The 19,503-nt window shown below is 40.9% G+C and overlaps 1 protein-coding gene across 2 annotated transcripts in view; it reads left to right on the top strand.

Moving 5' to 3' along the window:
* The window catches only part of PPM1H (protein phosphatase, Mg2+/Mn2+ dependent 1H), a 130,719-nt gene that overhangs the window by 70,386 nt on the left and 40,830 nt on the right, over positions 1 to 19,503 (top strand). For both annotated transcript variants that reach the window (XM_021547410.3, XM_085569351.1), the window contains exons 4-5: positions 3,476 to 3,588; positions 18,874 to 18,958. In XM_021547410.3, coding sequence (XP_021403085.3) covers positions 3,476 to 3,588; positions 18,874 to 18,958 — 198 coding nt within the window. The remainder of the gene's footprint in view (positions 1 to 3,475; positions 3,589 to 18,873; positions 18,959 to 19,503) is intronic.

Raw genomic sequence — 19,503 nt, 5'->3', positions numbered from 1 at the left:
AGTTCTGGGCTCCTCCATACAAGAAAGAAAAGGAGCTACTGGAGAGGGTCCAGCGCAGGGCAGCAAAGATGATGGTGGGATTGGGGCATCTCTTGTATGAGGAGAGATTGAGGCAGCTGAGCTGTTTAGTCTGGAGAAAACCGAGAGGGGATCGCATTAATGTGCACAAATATCTGAATGGCGGGTGTCAAGAGGATGGCGTCAGACTCTTTTCAGTGCTGCCCAGCAACAGGATGAGAAGAAATGGCCATAAACTAAACCACAGTTTCAGCTCAGCCTGTGGAAGCACTTCACACTGAGGGTGGCAGAGCACTGGAACAGGCTGCCCAGGGAGATCATGGCGTCCCCCTCTCTGCAGACATTCCAAACCCACCCGGTTCCTGTCGGCCACGCTGCCTTGGCCCGGGGCTCGAGCCGGGATCGGCGGAGGTGCCGCGGGCGGCAGCGGCGGCCGCTGCGCGCGGCCTCCGCCAGGTGGCGGGAGCGGCCCGCGGCTCCCAGGCGGCGGCGCTGCTGTGGGGAGCCCGGCCCGGCCCGGCCCGCCCGGCCCGCCCCGGCCCGGCCCGCCCCGCGGCTCTCCCGCCCCGGCCCGGCCCGGCCCAGCCCCGCCCGGCCCGGCCCTCCCGGCCCGGCCCGCCCCGCCCCGCGGCTCTCCCGCCCCGGCCCGGCCCGGCCCGCCCCGGCCCGGCCCCTCCCGGCCCTCCCGCCCGCCCCGGCCCGCCCCGGCCCGGCCCGCCCCAGCCCCGCCCGGCCCGGCCCGCGGCCCTCCCGCCCCGCCCCGGCCCGGCCCGGCCCTCCCGCCCCGCCGCCGTGCGGGGGCCGCCCTGCCCGCTCTCACCTCCGGCCGTGTCCTCTGCAGGCTGCGCTCCGCATCCCTCACCAGGAAAGGGGAACCAGACCTGGGGCAATCTAGGGAGCACCTGCCACCCGCTGCAGCATGTGTGCCGGCACGGACGGCAGAGCTCCGACTGAATTGATTCCTCGGAAAAAAAAAACCAAAAACACAAAACAAACAAAAAACAAAACCACAAAACCAAACAAACAAAAAAAGCAAATCTCACCCAAAACAAAATCAAAACCAACAACAAAAATTCCGCTAGCTCAAAAATCTTTCTCCCACTGGAAAATGAGGAAAGTTTTGCATACACTCCGTCTAGAATGAGCCCCTGCACACTCATAAAGGCTTTAGAGGCATTTCGGGGCTTCTGCTCATGTTTGTACTACTTTCTCAGCGCCTCTGTTACAAAGTATTTCATTATAAGCCAGTGTCTCTACATCAGAACAAATTGGTGGCATTGGGGAGCGTAGTTTTATTTTGCTTTATTTTTCCCCCTCAAATCTTGTTGAGCTGTTGGAAAGCCTTCCCTTCTTTCCTTGCTGTTGAAAAAGAAAATGTCAAGCAAAGTATGTAATATCAAAACATACATGGCACTCAATGTACTCTGACAAGTCGTGGTAGTAAATTGAAGTTCTAGATGGGAGAACCCAACAACAGCAATAATTTGAGAACATGCAGTACACAGATGTAGTTTAAGTCAAGAAAATTCTGAAAAAGAGACCCTAAGGATTATCCATCTCTCCTATAATAGATGCTTCTGAAATCTGCTTATTTGAAGAAATAAATTTTAATTTAGGCATTCCAGCACTTTCAAAGTATATGTATGACAGAGCTGAAAACAGGTGAGGAATTGCACATTGTCTAAAGGTCTTGAAGGGTATTCTGAACTGTGGAAATGAAGGTTTGTTGAAATTCCTGGCAGTGCTTGGAAAATCGGTAGTGTTTGTAAATTTAAATTATTTTGATGGCTAGAAATGTCTGATGCCTTTGAACTCTTCAACTTAATTTAAAAATATACAGAAACCATGGGGAGGAGAATCAGCTTCTCTATGGCAAGATTAGATAAAGAGGCATTTATAACAGGCCCATGTCTGTGACCAAAGGTTCTGCAAGATATGATTTATAGCTTGGAGGTGTTTTCCTCCTGGTTCTTACCATCCATCCCCCCAAAAAAAGTTGGTGAGTGCAGTAGAACCCATGTCCCTGTGGCAGCCATGTGCAGTTTGCACACACAGCTGAGGATGGCCCATGGGGACAGTACCTCAGCACTGTGTTCATGGCACAAATGGGATGTATGTGCATTGGCCAGTGCAGAGTCAGCGAGTTGTTTGACAGATGCCTCTGCCCACTGGCTCATGATAGTGCCCAAGTGCTGCTGAGCATCCCTGCTGCTGCACCAGGTCACTTCCCTCCCTTGAAATTTGTAGGAGACAAACTGTGGGATAGGTTTTGTCTCTGCAGATTTTCAATCAAATTGCACCTGTCATGGTTTGTATTTATTGTAGTCTTTTTCTTCAGATAAACTTAGCTCTAAAGTAAAGCTCCAGATTTCATACCCTAAGGCATGAACAATTTGAACTGTTTGTTGCTTGGTGCAGATATGAAAATGGTTGAAATATAGATCTGTGTGTATGCACACACACACAGAGGCAAACATATATTCATAATAAAAGCAGCACCACATAAAAGTAGGCAGGGTTTAGCTGGAAAAGATCTGCCCGTACTTGCAATAGTGATGTTAAATTATGCTCCCTGTTTGAATCCAATGGGATTTGGTTCTGGACACAGGACAGAAGGGTAATTTGTACCATTTTATTACCTGAAGCTAAACTACAGACAGCAGAATTAATTCATTGGCATACACTTCAGTGTTTGTTTAAAATGTATGGATGAAAGTAGCTCATTTAGTTACTTGCTCTGTGTTCTGCAAGCTTTCTTGGGGCATTGTATGTGTATTTATATATATGTGTGTGTGTGTGTGTATTTATGTGTTTGTTATTTTTCTCTTCAGGATATTATTGACTGTTGGTGAAAAGTATAATTTGGGTTCTCCACTTCTGTTAAGCAGAAGGACTCTTTTAATATATAATGTTTCTTGCACTCAGAATCCGTTTAGTATCCACTCATTCCCTGTGTTTCGGAAGGGTAGACTTGTGGCAAAACTACATCTTGCTATTGTTCTTAAGGTGTATACCCCACAATCCTAGCATTCCTCTAGGGAAATAGGTAGTTATTCATGTTGTAGCTGAGTCTCATTAGTTTTCTGCTGTCTATGTAAAGCACTCCAATTATACCACCAGGTACCTGTTGTTACGCTTCATTTATCTTTGCCTTCATTGTGCTTTTGCCATAGCAAATTCTCTTGCATCCCTGAGAGTTGCTATTTATTCCTTAGTACCTGATGTTTTGCACTCTCCTGACCTGATTTTTCCCAAACATCTTTGTATAAGTAATAGGTACTCCTCAACTTTCTGTTCTTCTCCCAGCTTATGTGGCCATAGCTGCAAGAAAAGGCAGACAGTGGGACATACAGTTTAATAAATATTCTATTATATTTTTTTTTTTTATGGGAGACTTCATTTTCTCAAGCATTAATTGTAATACTGTCTTTATAAATCTTGTTCTCTTCTCCCACAGGATTTGCAAATAGAGCGAGAGAGGACCGTGTATAACATTTCTGGTGGCTGCACAGCCCTGGTGGTGGTGTATTTGCTGGGGAAGCTTTATGTGGCAAATGCTGGTGACAGCAGGTAAGTGTGTTGTCTCCCTATCTAATCCTTCACCCCAAACTGCCCAGGCCTGGTGTTACTGAGTTCCTTAAATGCAAACAGCATCACAAGAAGATTGTGATTCTTGGCTGGACACTTAGCACTTCTCACTGAAATGAATGCAAGTGCCAGGGATGGCATTCCAGTATCTTGAGCAGTGGTTGCAGTCAGGGAAACTGACAGCACTTCTAGTCCTGTAGCAGTTTCTGAATGACTTGATGTTTGCAGAGAAGTGGAAAGATGCTGAAAAGCCATTAAAAAAGAAGAGATGTTGCATGTGTAGTAGAATTGTGTGTTGAACACTGACAAGGTGACTGTATCCGGAACAGCTGGTAGGACTACATTTGTTCCATAGGAAATCCTGTGGCTCCTGTTGCCAGGCTTAGTCTTGTTGGCCATTTTGCTTCCAGATTTTCATGTAATTGAAGGTAGTGATCAGTACACAAATAGCTGCTACTCTTACCTTGGGGGATGAGGAGAGGGAGACAGGCTATCATGGTATAGGTTCTCCACCTTGTCCTGTTCTAACTCAAGTACTTGTCCAATTCTCAGAGCTTAATGCTGTTGCTCAGGAACTGTTGCTTTGTTTTGTTTTGAAGTTGGGTTCTTGAAGACTCATGATAAGCATTTTCTTTGTCTTCTGATGTTGCTGAAGATAGAAGCATACTGGAAATCTCTCACTTGTATTCTTTTCCCCTCACTACCTCTGCCCTTAATACCACTGGAGAGAGATAGTGAGGCTCTTGCAAGATTTCAGACTTCACTTGTTTCTTTCAGGAGTGTCCTGCATAAAAAGAGCATAGAGAAGAGTTTAAATGCGATATGATCTGCTCTTGTATTCTGTTCATTAATAGCTAAGTAATTCACATCTGCAAGGGTATTGAACCATGTTGTCTTGATGCCTAAAGAACCTACCTGGAACAGAGGCTAGACAGTGTTAAAGGAATAAAGTAGGCATTTATTAAAAGGCTTTTAAAGGATATACCTTGGGCAGTACAGGAGCCCAGCTGTGGCTACACCCAAGATCAATGACCGGTCACGAGTTTTCATACTTTTATAAATTTTGGTCCATTTACATGTTGAGGTTAATTGTCCAATTACAGTTTCATACTTTGAAGTCCCATCCTCCCAGTTTGCTTTCCTCAATTCACTGTTGTTTATACTTTTGGGGCCTGCAACTGTAATGGTGTCCTTGGTTCTTGGGCTGGAAAAGGAATGTTTTGTCTAACTAAAGTGTGAAGAGACCTTGCTAACACTTTATATGAAATTCTGAGTTACACACTTATGCAGTACAGAATCTGAAAAATATGAGATCTAAAACTTAAGGCATCAGTCTTTAGGTAAAGACTGCTATGTTTGTGTTTAAGGTTTGTGCATACACAGTTCATGTTTGTAGTGTGTACACCCACAGACTTACAGAGACAACACTTTAAAATTAAGGGTTTTTGTAGTTTAAACCTAAGATTTTTATTGCCTCTTGCTGCTTCCTGTGTAGCAAGTCAGATAAATCCTTTGTGCATAAAATTCCTGTTCTTGTCATGTTGGTGATTGTTTTTAAGATGCCAAATTTGCTGTAAGTGTTGCAAGTTTTTCACCCAGTTTCTATTGACAAATGACATATTTGAATCTCATTTTTGTATCAAAATGTCGAGTCCTCGTATGGTACCTGCAAACATGTTTGAGGTGATCACCTACCTGGTCAACAGAACTACTAGCTGAACTACATTCTATCTCTTCTGCCATTAAATTAGAAATAATCAAGTTTTCTAGTGCTATTGCTAGTTGAGTCTCTTTCTTTGAGTTGGCTAATTTGCTTTATTGTCTCTTAAAAGTGTACTGTGTAAAACTGGGCATGCAGGATTTATATCTGGGTAGCCAAGATCTTTGTTCTTAAATGTTCTTAAATTACTAGAACTGGCTACTTCCAGTTCCCTGAGGATTCCTTCTGTGCTGAGCAGGCTCAGCTCCTCTGCAACCTCTGATACCCAAGGGCAAGATACTGATGTTGGCGGTGATCTGGAGTTGGTGCCAGAGTATTGGTGTAACTGTAGTTAAACGTAATAAGTCTTCAAGAAGTTTTGCATGTTTATTAAGTACACCCAGAACCTCTGTTCAGAAGAATAGGGAGGGCAGGAAACAAAAAGGAAACCATCATCAAGATTAGGTGTTGTTTGAACCAGGATGCAAATTCTCATTCCTTACATCTAGTTGGTAATAAAGTTCCTCCAGATTCAAAATAGTTTGGTTTTGTGCTTCCCAAATGGACCTCACAGAAAGTCTCGTATGCTGAGGAGAATTATTCCAAAATCTTTCATTTTCAGATAAGTCAATTTCTTGACTTTCCTAGCTCAAAAGAAATTTTAAAGCTTTAAAGTGTAGATCAGTTGGTCTGGGTCTCTCTCACCAATCCCCTTTCCAACTTACAGGGGAAAAAAACAGCTGTTGCAAAACATCTGAGTTGCTGTCATGACAAAAATGACATTTTAGGACTAGACAAGCCACTCTGCCAGGGTGCATAGTGCATTACTGTATTTTGAAGAACATAGTTATGTAGTCAAGAAATTTTACTTGTGTTAGTTGGGAAAAATACATTTCTTTTTACTGTCTCATGCCTTGTGTAGTCAACTTTGTGGTTTGTACAAATAAAAGGGAAGGCAGTGAAAAATACAATAAGGAAACTACTTCAAGGAATGGTTATCTGTTTTCGAGAAGAAGGATGGGTTTGTTTTTTCACTCTTGTTGCTGTTGGAAACCCTTGCAGATGATGAAACCCTTGGTTTCTTTGAGTTCACCCACTCATTTGTACCTTTCCCCTCTCCTCATTCTCCTCCTTCCCTCTCTGCTACCCCACTGGAAAAAGCCTGCAAATAAATCAAGTTTCCCACGGATATAAATCTTTGAGAGAAGGTTTTGTGCAGGAAAGAAATGTTTTGGGTTCATGCAAACCTAACCAAAGGTTAGGTATCATAATTTCAGGGAACTTCAAAACAGCAGAAGCTTTTAAAGTGGGGTTTTGAACAGCTTCTGCTGTCAGAGGACCAAGGTATGTGCAACAAACTGTTACTGTCACAATAAGACTAAGGAAACGTTAAGTGGGAGACTTGAATAATAATGTACTGTGGGGTGCCAGCTATACCTCAGACTTATGTCTGTGGTATTCAGTTTATCCACCAAAGCTTCTCAAATCTAATCATTTCATGCCACGTACCCTGGCAGTGTTGTATAGCAGCTGTCCTTTTGTAGTTGATGTGTAATTACATCATGAAAAGACTTTAATTACCATATTACTAAATTACCAGCCAGCAATCCTTTCAGGTTCAGCCCCAGCTCACTTCTGTATGGACTATTAGGCTTCTCCAAGCTGAACACTTTTGGTTGGTGTAAAAGGGAGGAAAAATTGTGGTAATTGTAGGTTTTGTTATGAACTATTATTGAGCTTGATGTTATGGCATCACTAATGTCAATGATATAATTAAACTTCTGCTAACGATGCAATCACAGTTCTGTAATAATTATATGTTAACTGCACATGATACCAGAACCCTACTAAAAATGAGGTGATGTATTCAAAAACAACTTGGAAGGAACTGCTTTCATTCTCTAATGGTTTATCTGATCATTCTTGGACTCTGCCATAAATATACCTATTTGTACAGTCAAAATTCATATCTGAATATCGGCCAAAGCTTTTTCTAATGTTTCTTTCTCTCTCTTTCATCTTTTCAGTGATTAGCATTGTCCATGCAAGGTTATGTGATTAGGGACTGATAGTGCTATAGTCAGCTATCCAATAATAGTGCTTTTTTTGGTGAGCATCAAGGCACTGTGTTTTGCTTACCAGCATGGCATATTTGCTATGAAAACTAGGCCATTGGAATAGCTGCTTTTTATTTCTTTTCTTTTTAAAATATGGAATAGTAAATCTTCTCTGATCATTGTTTTAAATAGTGTTGTTCAATTCTATATTGCTAAAGTGATTTTTACTTCTAAACTGCCATAACATGCCTTGTTAATCTAGGTTCTTTTTAGTTTTATGCTCTTTGTTAAGATGTTGTTTTATAGCTACTGATGAAGCAGTTGTAAAACAGGGACTTAATGTTTTTACTGATTACTGCCCAACTATTGCATAGTATCATGCAACATAACATTTGTCCAATATCACTACAATGACTGTAATGCAATATGATCATATTAACCATATTTGGCACAAGAATTGTTCTGGCTTTTGTGTTGTCTGGAGCTGCTCAGGGACTGCAGGCACTTCCATTTTGTGCTGTGCTTGGAGCCATGTAGGGAAGTTGTGCCTTTATCGTTATACAAGAAGCAGAACATCATAAGTTGATTTGACTTTTCCATATACCCTGAAACCCTCACTAAATCTGCAAATGAGTTCTTGGGCTTTTCTTGATTTATTGGCAGAACGTGTCATCAAAGCAAAAAGCCTGGTGTTTCAAAGGCTTCACAGACTTGCAGGGTCACTGAATTTTTTGCTTTGCTTCATCAGCTCTTTTTTATCATCTTTTTGCCTCCTTGCTTTTCTCCCCAGTACTTATGTTTTCAGGGCATATTCACACTCTACTTGAACATACCTCCTCATGTCCAGAATAGATTTTCTCCTCCTTTTTGCAAGTGAAAAATTACTTCTAAGGCATTTTGGCTTATTAAATGGCCGGAGCTCATTGAGTGAATATTTTTGTGCTGGTTTTGTGTGGGTGTAGGTGAAGTAACTTCATTGGTACTTCAAGAGACCAGGTGTTGGGAGAGTGTGTTCATAAAAGTCTTCTCCCAGTGTAATAAAATAGTGAATTGAAAATTGAATTTGTTTACCATTTCAATTCTTTTTGGATTTGCTGCTTGTGTTGAAGCTTATTACCTTTATACTTCCTCTTCTTTGTCATGGTGCTTGTCAGCTGCTTCCCTTATGGTTAGTTCTCATTATAGGAAGTCAGATTTGCTTTTATGAAGTAAATAAGAGTGGCATGGAAACAGCCATGTATCTGCTGACTGGCAGTGTAGCTTAAATAGAATTTCTAAGAAGTCAGAAATGATGATTCTGAGCCATTTTTGTGGTTCATGGTATCTGACCTCTTCCTTGAGGCAGTACAGTAGGGTTGTTTTTGCCAGAAGTGCTGACACTGTGTAAGGATGGAAACTAAAAAGTGTTCTAATATATTGCTATTGTAGAATTAGTTTACTTTAGTATTTGCTTTACTGTCTAGGAAGCTTTAATATTATTTTTAATTTTTCGTAACTACTCATCTTCTAATCTAAATGGTGGGTATTTTCCCTGTTTTCTGTGAGTAGTCTCAGGCCTAAGCCTTCTCTGTCTCCTTATATCTGTGTCTACATAAACGATAACTGTGCTTCATACTAGAGACTTAAAGGTCTCTAGAGGAAAGACTTAGTTACTAAGCTTCTCCAGTCTGCAGTATTTAGAAAAGCATTCTTTTTCCTGTCTTCTCCTAAAGATGGAGCAAAGAAAGTTGTAAAACTGAACAGCACACACGGGCCAAGCAATCGGTAGGGCTTTTCTTCATTCTCTGAAGTTCTTATTCCTCCAAATTCTCAGAAGATGCCTCCCCAGAGGCAAGAGCAACACTTACGGATTGTAGTTTGGCCAATCAATGGTACATCCCCTCTTTAGGTTATTATTAATTCTCTGACAGAATCACTTAAAAATAAAAAATGTTTGATCATTTCAGGGCAACAGATAATCTAAGTCTCATTTGCTCACAGGTCTGTGTAGTGAGGAGAGACTGAGTTCAAAGCAAGGCAAGTCTCTGCCATGTATATACTCCTTCCTTGCAGTTTGATAGGTGGAGAGGTCCGATCCTGACTAGCCCAAAATGTTGGGAAAGATAAGCCATGTTCAGGAGACATGACCATGTCCTCTCTCTCTCTGTTCCTCATGTCTCTTTTCATTAGAAGCATGATCTGCAGGCCTGCAGGAAGCCCTTCTCCCCTTTTCCTGCCTGGTCTCCTTCCAGGGAGAAGCAGGAGCACAAGATTCATTGGAATAACAGCAACCTCAGATACTGCAGGATTTTGTGCTGGGTAAAGCTTTTGAAAGCACCTCAAGAAACGCTTCAGGTGAGGTGTGAAGAGAAGGTGTTGAATCAGAAAGAAGTCATTTCACTCCAAGTGCAATGCTATGGAAGAGCATTTTCTGGTTATCCAGTGAATGTTCCATGTTACTGGCATGTCATATCCAGCAATGTCTTGACAGAAATTATTAATTTGGTAGTAAATGTTTGCAGGCTTTGAAGACAAAACATTCAACTTCTTTTCCAAATTCTTGTTTTTCCTGGAGCATATGCCTTAGCAATACCTATGGCAATTAGCAGGTGTTGAAGCCATTATAAACATTTTCAGTGAGGTATACATTCAGTTAAATCTTTGGTCCAAATCACATGGACAGTATCTTATGTTCCAGATAATGAGGAAGGAGAAGATTTTTGGCTCTTTGAGTAATGCCAGTAAACTCTAAAGCCACAGTTCATTGGTATTGGTTTCCAGAAATAAAGAATTTTATTAATTTTAATTCTCATGGGTTTTCAGCCTTTAAAAAACAAAGAAAGAAAAAGTCTCTAACAAACTCCAAATCAGCTATCTTTTAAATCTGTGCCTTTGTAGCTGACTACAGGAACTTGCAAGTCCTTCACTGCAGTGTTGCAGGGCCAGGGCCAAGGCATGGAAAGCAGACTGGGCACCTTGGTTATCTAGCTCTCATCTGTACTGTGGGAGAAGGGGCAGAGGGAGCACCTGAGGCTTGCTGTGTGAATGTTTCAAAGTCTGCTGTGGTCCTTACTATGTTGAAAACTTTTCAAGTCACCTGAATTGAACAAACTGAAGGCAGCCCAGGCTATTCAGTCTCAGCAGCAGCTATGCAGTACTGCTTGAGCTCTGCTCCTGGAGCTTTGGTGATGGCTCTGGTCACTTCTGTGTGGGTGAATGAAGCAGGGCTTGGGTAAAAATTCACTCATGAATAGTGAGCAGAGAGCATGAATTGTAATCGTTGCTTTTACATCTCAGTCCAACTTGTTCCAATATCCTGCAACTGGTACCGGGTTAAGCAGAAAAGCTGAGATCAAAGTATATATGACTTTAGGTGCTAAAGGCATTCTTTTTGTCAATGGTAAGACAGCGAAGAGCAGAGAAATGAAAAATCCTTGCTACTTCCATCTTACATGGACAGCCATAGCCCAGTCATATTACTGGCAAAATAAACACTGACTTGCACAGCAATGCTTTCATCCACTAAGCCCAGGTTTAGTTGCCATAGTAACTTGTCTTGGAGATGAATGTGATATCCTGGACAGCAGAGAAAAAGACTTTGATTCCACAGATACTGGTCCTGACACCGATACTGGTCCTGAGGCTCAGAGCTGGCCACAGAGATGTGACTGCATTTCTTTGTTCATTTTCCTGGCGTGGCCTGACTAATAGATGGCATGTTGTTCAGCCATGATACAGAAATGTGGTGGTCTGTTATCAGTGCAGCCTCATACTTACCTGTGTTCAGATGAAGAATACACTGAAATCATTGGGGAAAAATGAATCCTAAGTGGGCAGTTTTTATGTGCTCGTAGTGTCACTATAAACTGGTTTGTAATATCTTTCTAGCTGCCAGCTGAAGCCCTTTCTGAAAGATTGATGTGTTGAGATATAAACCACCAGGAAAGTAATTGATCACACATCATTTTAGTTTACTTCATTCATATTTGGGTTAGTACTACTGGAGCTGGAGTAGACATTACTAGAAGTGTATATGTAAACTTATAAAGTCACTACTTGTTCAATAGCAAAAGTTACTTTCCTGATTAATTAAACAAGAACATGGCATACAGACAGACAGTGACATCACATTAGTGGGAGGGTGGGCATAACAAAAAAAATAATTAGCCCTAAAATAAAACACAGTTAATAAAGCAAACTGCTAATAATAGTTCCATGCTTAGATTTCATCAGCCAAGCAACACACTTGAGAGCAGATGCAGCACACTAAATGAGGGCAGGGAATTCACTCACGGTAGAGTCTCATGGGAGTGGAGCTGCAGCCCACTGAAAAGGCACTGACAACTAGAAGCATATCACTCCAGGGGTCAAAAATGATGGGGCAACATGTCTTCTCCAAGCTACCTCCTCTGTGGACAGCCTGCAAGCTCAGCATTACATTTAATTTTAAACTGTAGAATAGTGATGCAGAAACAACTGAAGTCATTTAGTTCCATTGTTGGTGACAGCCAGGTGCTTCTCATTGTTAGATGCAATATATAGGGCAGACTGCCAGCAATAGAAAATCCTTTTAACTGTGGCTTATTAAGTTGTTGTGAGTACATGAGATGGAATACCAGATCAGCTCTAAAAATTCTGATTTCTGTTATTTTTGGTGGCAGCAAGGAAAATCCTGACTGGCTCAGGTGCTATTGAACATAAGAAGTAAGCCTTTCCATGGAAATGTTCTTCTATGTTATTCTGCTTAAGAAACATTTTCTATTTGTGATGCTGTATTAAAAATAATACAATTAATTCAGTAAAACCATACCATTGGAATCATGGCTTTAGAGTATTTCAGCAGCCTTATTGTGCCCAGAGGCCTTCTCCAAAAGAATCACTAAGTAAGCACTAGAAATACAAATATGAATGAGTCAGATAATTGAAAACAGCATAAAGCTCTACATGTGTCTGCATAGGAACAGCTCATGTGCTTGCAGGTGCCTCTGAAAGACAACTTTCAGGGGGATTTGCAGGGACTGGATTACATAATTTCTTTCTCTGCTTCTTTTCAAAGGCAGGAGGAGATTCTCATCTTGCCACAGGAGAGGTATAGCATGCTTGGCTCCATGCTGTGGCAAAGACATGAAGAAAGGACCTTGAGTGAAATTCTTGGGAATGCCCAGTCATTGTCCTGGTGGAGCAAGGGTTTCACTTGGCAGTTGTGCTGATGAGATACTAACCCTTGGAGTAGCTGGGGTGGCTGGCAGTCTGCAAAAAGCCTTAGCAGAAGTTTGGGAGTGATCTTCATTGTTCTGGCAGGAAATGCCAGAGCACACTCCTGTAGGAAATTACTTTTGCAATATTTCACCAAGGCAAGTTCTCACACTTTTTATTGGCTTGAGGGAGCTGAAGTTCCCCCAAGTGATGAATGAAAGTATCTGAGCAGCCTGCTATAACCCACAATGTAACATGAAACTACATTGTCACAGGAAGAGCCACAAGCAGGGAGAGTCTACGTCTGCTTAACATTGGCTTTGTTTGGCTGGAAGAAAAATGATCCAGTGTTTCTATCCTGTCACAACCTGTCTGTGAACAGGCTCATGTATGTGCTGAAAAATAGGAAGCAATCAGGGTGGCACAACTGTTGGGTGGCAGTAAATAGAAAATGAGGACAGAGACCATTTTCACTGATGCTACTCCTTCCCTGGTTTGTTGCTCGTTTTCTTCTTGATAATGATCCAAAGTAAGAGTTGGGGCATTATCTTAAGTATTACGGGTGGGAGGCAGGGAGGGTGTTTTTTCCATTGGTATTGCTGAGGGTTGCTGCTTCTGCCTGAGTTTTATGGTGATGGATATGTCATCACTGGAACCTGCTTTATTGCCAGCTAAATGTTATATAATAGTTTGTTCCACTATCCCCAGCCTGCCTTAATTCATAAAATTAAGGAAATAGTTTAAAGGCTTTGCACTATAGTTCCACATTGTTAGTGAATACATGGATGGAATATGAGATCAGTTCCATACTTACTGCCAGTTCAGTGAGGTGTTTGTACACCTGGTTTCTAAAGAAACATTGAGAAATGGGTCTGGATGGGACTAAGTGAGAGTAATTCAGTTTGAAGAAGTAAAACTAAGGTGCCAGTGCTGAATGTATTAAAAGTCATAAGTAATCATAATGACAGTAAGTTCCAGTCCTTCATTTACAGAAGAGAAAAACATTTCTCATTTTAATTGTTTTATAGTCATTGTCTTTCACTTCTTAGCAATTAAGAAAGGGTAAAGAAATTTTAAAAAGCACAACTGGTTTGAAGCTTAGCAACCATTAGCATTGATCTTCTCTGGATTGTTTAAATATATGCATTTAGTTACCAAAAATAAACATGTACCCATATAGACTGATTTCATAGTTCTAGGACTTACTTTCTTTTTTCCACAGCTATCTTGTGACACACCTAATTAAAATCTACTGCTTAGTTCCCCTTTGAGTATAATAAAACCCTGCCTTATTCTTTCTGTCAGTTTAATCCCTCTTTCTTTTTCATTGACACATTTGTAATACCTTTGCAGACAGGCCAGACACTTCTGCTTCATCTGTACTGAATCCACATGCTTTAACACTTTTTGACAAAATGGATGTGGCCTCCCTGTGGCTTGGAATTGATATACACCATCAAAAAGAGTTTTCGAATGGTCTTTCTCTGTCACCTTTACCAGATTTTTATCCTGTGTTGTAGAAATGTACAGTTTAATGTTGCGTTTCAAATAATTTGTGCCTGAAAATGTTTGTAATGGAATCAGGGTGTCCCCTGAATACTCCTAAAGGTTGGAGATGTCTCTTTGTTTTGAACAGCAGAATCCCAATAGACCTGTGACAGCAGTGGAATTACACTCTTGACCTTGTTCACTAAAGTGTTGCTTTCTCTGTATGATTAAATGAAAGTAACCAACAAGAGCTTCTTCTAAAATGTATGAGTTTCCTCTATTTGTTTCTCATAAGACACGTAGAAGGGATGCTGTGCAATTTTCAGCTGATTGTGTTTTACACAAAAGAAAAAATAAACAAACAAACCCAAAGCCCTGCTTGATTCAATGAGAGGTGGTAGTTGCTAGCCATATTAAAATGCAAAAGTGTTGCTACATCCTGAGCATCACAGCAGCAGTACAGCACAGTGTCAGATTTTTATCCTGTTGTTGTGTCACTCTCCATGTAGTTTAAAAGCGAATGTATACTAAGGCACCAAATACAATTTCTAAGTATTGAATCTGAATATAGAAAATAACCATATAATGTTCTGTGTGAATTTAGGTGATGGTTATGGACTACAGTCATGTAAATTCAAAAGATAAATACACTGTTTTTTGCAGATGCACATGCAGCCTTTTAAGCTCCTGGTGTTTATTTTCATTTGCCTGTGACTGAGCAGACATAGACATCTGTAGGATTTGCCATGACTGCTGGTCCTGCCTTGTGCATTGAGCCACTGGCACATCTCTTGCTCTCCATTTACTTATTCACAGTATGGCTTCTCTCAGGATCAGAAGAACTCTAGAGGCCAGAAGAGATACAAAATCAGATTCTTGTTTTAGCCATTTTAGGCTACTTCAGCTGTTTTTTGGGGAGATTTTTCTTCAAAATATTCCTGTTTACTATGAATATCCCAGCTCTGGAATAGTGAACATACTTTCATTGTCGTGCTGAGCACATGAAATGCAATGGCAGGTACAATCCTGTAGTTCCTGTGGGTGGAGTGTTAGGGTTCAAAAGAGAAGAAAGGACTCAGGGAAATCTAGTTTATTTTTAGAAGAGATCAGAATAAGCGACTTACTGGCCGCCGTGGCCTCCAGACTTCAGAGCAGTTTCTTACTGTATATGATGCTGTGAGGAGGGGGCATCAGAGCATGGAGGGCAGTGTACTGAGTAGACTGCAGATCTGTGACTCCTGATTTCCAATCCTGCCAAAAAAAGCTTTTGTTTTTTTAATTACTATTTCATTGGTGATATAAATTAATGATTGGTATGGGTCTCAAGCAACCTTGTCATCACAGAATATTTGGTTAGTGTTGACATACTTGTTTCTCTGCAAACACAAATCATCCATCTGCCTTTGGCAGGCTCGCCCTGTGGCTCTGCTATAATGTGTTTCACCAGTGTGGTGGAAATTAAAATGTCACTATTAAACATGGCAAAATCAGATGCTGTCTGTGCACTGCATCTATTCAAGGAGTTCTTGCTTCCTATGTAGAGTTTAATAGGACAGCTGTATTCTAGCATAAAACAATACGTTCATATATCCTCAATACATGGGGAGTTAAATGCTTTCAGAACACTATTTCCTTATATACATGAGTGTTTCATGCATGGCAGAAGCAGTAATGCTCATGTAACACCATGTTGCTGCTTAGGCCATTAGAAGTGTAAAATCAAAATTAATTGTCCTGCAGGACCGTATAGAGTGGGTGTCTAAAAGCAGTTGCTGGAGCTGTTTGCAGCTGCTTCATCAGCCAGGCTCCTTCCTCGTGAACAGTTATTGACTCTGGGCTATTGAATTCAGGGCTCTGGAGGTTGCTCAGTGGAAAAAGCCTTCAGTTGCTGCTTGGCAGCTCTGTCACTGCAAGGTCATGGAAAGGGCATGTCAGTCTCCAAACTCAATTAGGGCTTTATTCAGCACCTTTTCAATCGCAGGGGAAAATCCCACTGAGCAGGGTGGCTCCCAGGCCAGGCTTTTGCACCCAGTCTCCTCAGTGAGACAGCCAACAAATATGTTCCTTTTTGTCACTTGAGCCATCAGAAATACACTTTGCTGTCGTGAAACAGCTAAGCAGTTAGTGCAGAAAGGTAAAGAGCGCAGTACGGGCTCATAAGCTCACCACAGTTGAATTTGGACCAGTGCCTTGTATGTTTATGTCTGTGTCCCTCCCTTTACTTGTATCTAGAGCTGTCTCTTTCCTCAGATCAAATCACTTGACTCTTATGAACAGCTGTAACTTGCAAGTTGAATAAAGTCCAACTGCTGAAAACATTAATGAAAAACATAAAACTCTCTTTTACTTGGTATCAACAGTATTGCTTTAATTCCTCCCCTTCTGAAGGTTTTTTTTTTTTGTGCATGTGTGTGCTAGGTTGTGCTTTTCATCCCAGGTGGCTGCCAGTTCTGGTGAAAATAAGCCGAGCTATGAAAGGTTGACCCACTCGCCTCTGAATTGCTTTTTATATGATGTGAGTCCCTCAGGGCCCAATCCTACCTGTAGAAGTGAGAATGACAGCTATCAAAATATATATGAAATATGTCAATGTACACAAAGTAAAAGATGAACCCCTGACTGGTCTGAGTGGTCTTTAAAATATGGACTTCATGTGAAATGTTGATTAAAGGGGAAGCAAAGAATAATTAGAAATTTAGCCTGATGTGGTACCAGTTATATCAATGTGTGGTTTTATATTAGCTCTTTCAGACAAGCAAAAGATCAGAAAATCCTTTATGACTCACTTAAACTAGCGTGTAAAATTTGGTTTGTGTCTGATCAGCTGCTTTGATCAGTCTAGTCTAGATTATTGCCAGAGTATATACTCTATACTAAACGCACAGACCCCTTAAGTGGAGGCCTACTCAAGTGAATCGAATAACATATTAAAAAGTTATATAAAGTGTTCACTGTCTGAGTAAATTAATCTCAGTCAAAGCTGAAAACCTTAGGAATTGCAAAAATAAAATCAAAAGTGTTGTTGCAGAAGAGAGGTGTTAGAGTTCTTAATTTGTATTTAAATTACTGTCTCAGAAATGCAAAAGAAAATTTTTCAGTAAACTTTTATTATTTTTAATTGGATAGGCATTCTTGTAAGTTTGTAGTCAGATTCTCTAAAGGAGAAAAAAAATGTGTGAAAAATTATGCACAATTTTTTTTTAGGAAATAGAGAGTTGCAACTACCATGTCTGTCTCAAGTACACAATATTGGTTTTAATTAAGGGCCAATGGGAACCTTCAGTATGTAGGCTGCACTCTTGCCACCTCTAATTTCTACACAGGATTATTTGCAAGGAAGTGCTGAGAAGTTCAAGAGCAGTAAGCTAAAACTGCTTTCTAAGCAAAGCAGTTTTTCTCTCATTGTCAGAGCTTCTTCACGCATCTGGCATTGTCATACTATTCTGAACCTATCTGCTCTTTGCCACATGAATCTCAGGAATGTGAACAGTTCATTTACTCATAGATAATGCTGCTGCGTTTTGCATACTAGCAGTAGTAGATGACAATTTGGAGACAATCTTTGTCCAATGACCAATCCACAAGACTTGGAAATCTGTCCAATTTACTTTTAGAAATTCAGGTTTGTATCTGAGTTGGTTTTCTCAAGATGCCTGTGTTCTGAATTTAGAAGTTTAAGTTTTCAGTCTTTGTGTCCTACCATATTTGTTGGTTGCATTTCAGTGCCATCAGAACACCTGGCATAGAGGCAATGACAGCAAATTGATCAAGTAAGCTAGCTCATAAATAGGACATCGGTGGGGTGAAAATATCACAGAAATGGGACCATTTAAAACAGAGAAACTGGAATCCAAGTGGCAAATACTTTTTTTAGCTACACCAAATTCTATCTAAATTTGAGATGAGAGCTGGTACACTGCTGTTATCCAAACACTGAATTAATCTACTGATGGCTGAGAAACAGTTCCACAACATGCATTAAAGTCCTTGGCATGATACATTGTTTATCTAAAGTGCCAGGCATTGCTCTACTTACAGAGCTGCCTAAATAATGGAAAGATAAAGGAGCATAGTTCTGTGAGTGAATACATGGATGCAGAATGCAGTAGAAATATTGGGTAAATTCTTCCCTCCTGTGACTTGTCTTCCAGCCAGTGGCATTACACCAGGGAAAGACTGGACCATATTTTGTGTGCAGCATATCAGATTGTTAAGAGACAACAGGCAGGGTTTTGAGAAAATTTTCTCTCTGCAATTTGCAGAACTGTATATGAAATCTCCTGGCTAATCTACAGCCATACCATTACCTGCCATCTTTCAGCAGGTAACTAGTTAACTTTGTATTAAATAGGATTTTCTTTGCTATTTCCATTTAATGTTCAAGTAGAAATGTTCTGACATGACATATGACCAATTAATAATTGGAAAGTGCTTGGGTGAGTCATTTGAAGCCAGTAGTTTAGACTGTCAGCCACAACTGGTATTAAAACCTGCAAAGTGTTGTTCTACAGTCAGTGATTCTGCAGCATCTCCTCTGGATGTCTGCATTTCACTTAATAAAGATACCCTGTAGACATCAAAGTAACTCTTGCCTTTGTTGCTTGGATGTTTTGTGAGCTCTAAAATGAACTCAGCTTATACAAGTATACTTTGTTACCCAGCCTCAAGGATGCAGGGCAGAAATTATCCTGTTCTGCTGACAACCTCAGTAGAAAAGAAATGGCTTTAGTTGACTGTGATTCTAAAGAGAATAAGAGTGTGACTGTACCCAGTGGTTTTCTGGGGCTTTTTACTGTTTTGTTTTTGTTTTGTTTTTTCCTGTGCTGATGATATTTTATTACTTTACAGAGCTATAATAATCCGAAATGGTGAAGTCATTCCAATGTCTTCAGAATTCACTCCAGAGACTGAACGCCAGCGACTTCAGTATCTGGTAAGAGACCTGAGGACCAAATTGCCCAGTAATGTCAAAGGCTCAGAGAAATGCTGCTGAGTTAGTGTGGCTCAGTGAAGGATGATGTGTCCATTGAACACCAGTGACTGATCATGCATGTCTTTAAGCCATCAGCAAATGTGGAGAAAATCCTGGTGGTGCAAATCTCAATGAAAGGAGTATTACCTCTTCAGCAAAGGCCATCGATTAGTGTGGCTGTACTTATGTACATTGTTCAGCTGCAGACCCTTCAGCAGCACACTGGTGTTAGATTTTGAGAGTTCAGACACAGAGTTAATGAGCTACAGATGTATTTTAATCCATCCCAGTACTTGCTGTGTGACAGTATAAAATACCACAGACTGCTCTTTGTATGTGAGTGATATTGCAGAGTTCAAGTAATTTACTCTAACAGTATGCCAGTAGTATCTCTGTCAGGATAAAGATATCCAACTCAGAGGTGATCTCAGTGAACATTAGTAGCTGCAGAATAGGATGGGTGATCAAAGATTAGTTTTATTTAATGTAGCAGCATTCATAAAGCT

This window comes from Lonchura striata, chromosome 1A (assembly GCF_050655825.1).
Source record: "Lonchura striata isolate lonStrDom1 chromosome 1A, ASM5065582v1, whole genome shotgun sequence".
NCBI classification, from domain to species: domain Eukaryota; kingdom Metazoa; phylum Chordata; class Aves; order Passeriformes; family Estrildidae; genus Lonchura; species Lonchura striata.
This window is presented reverse-complemented; position numbering and strand designations above follow the sequence as displayed.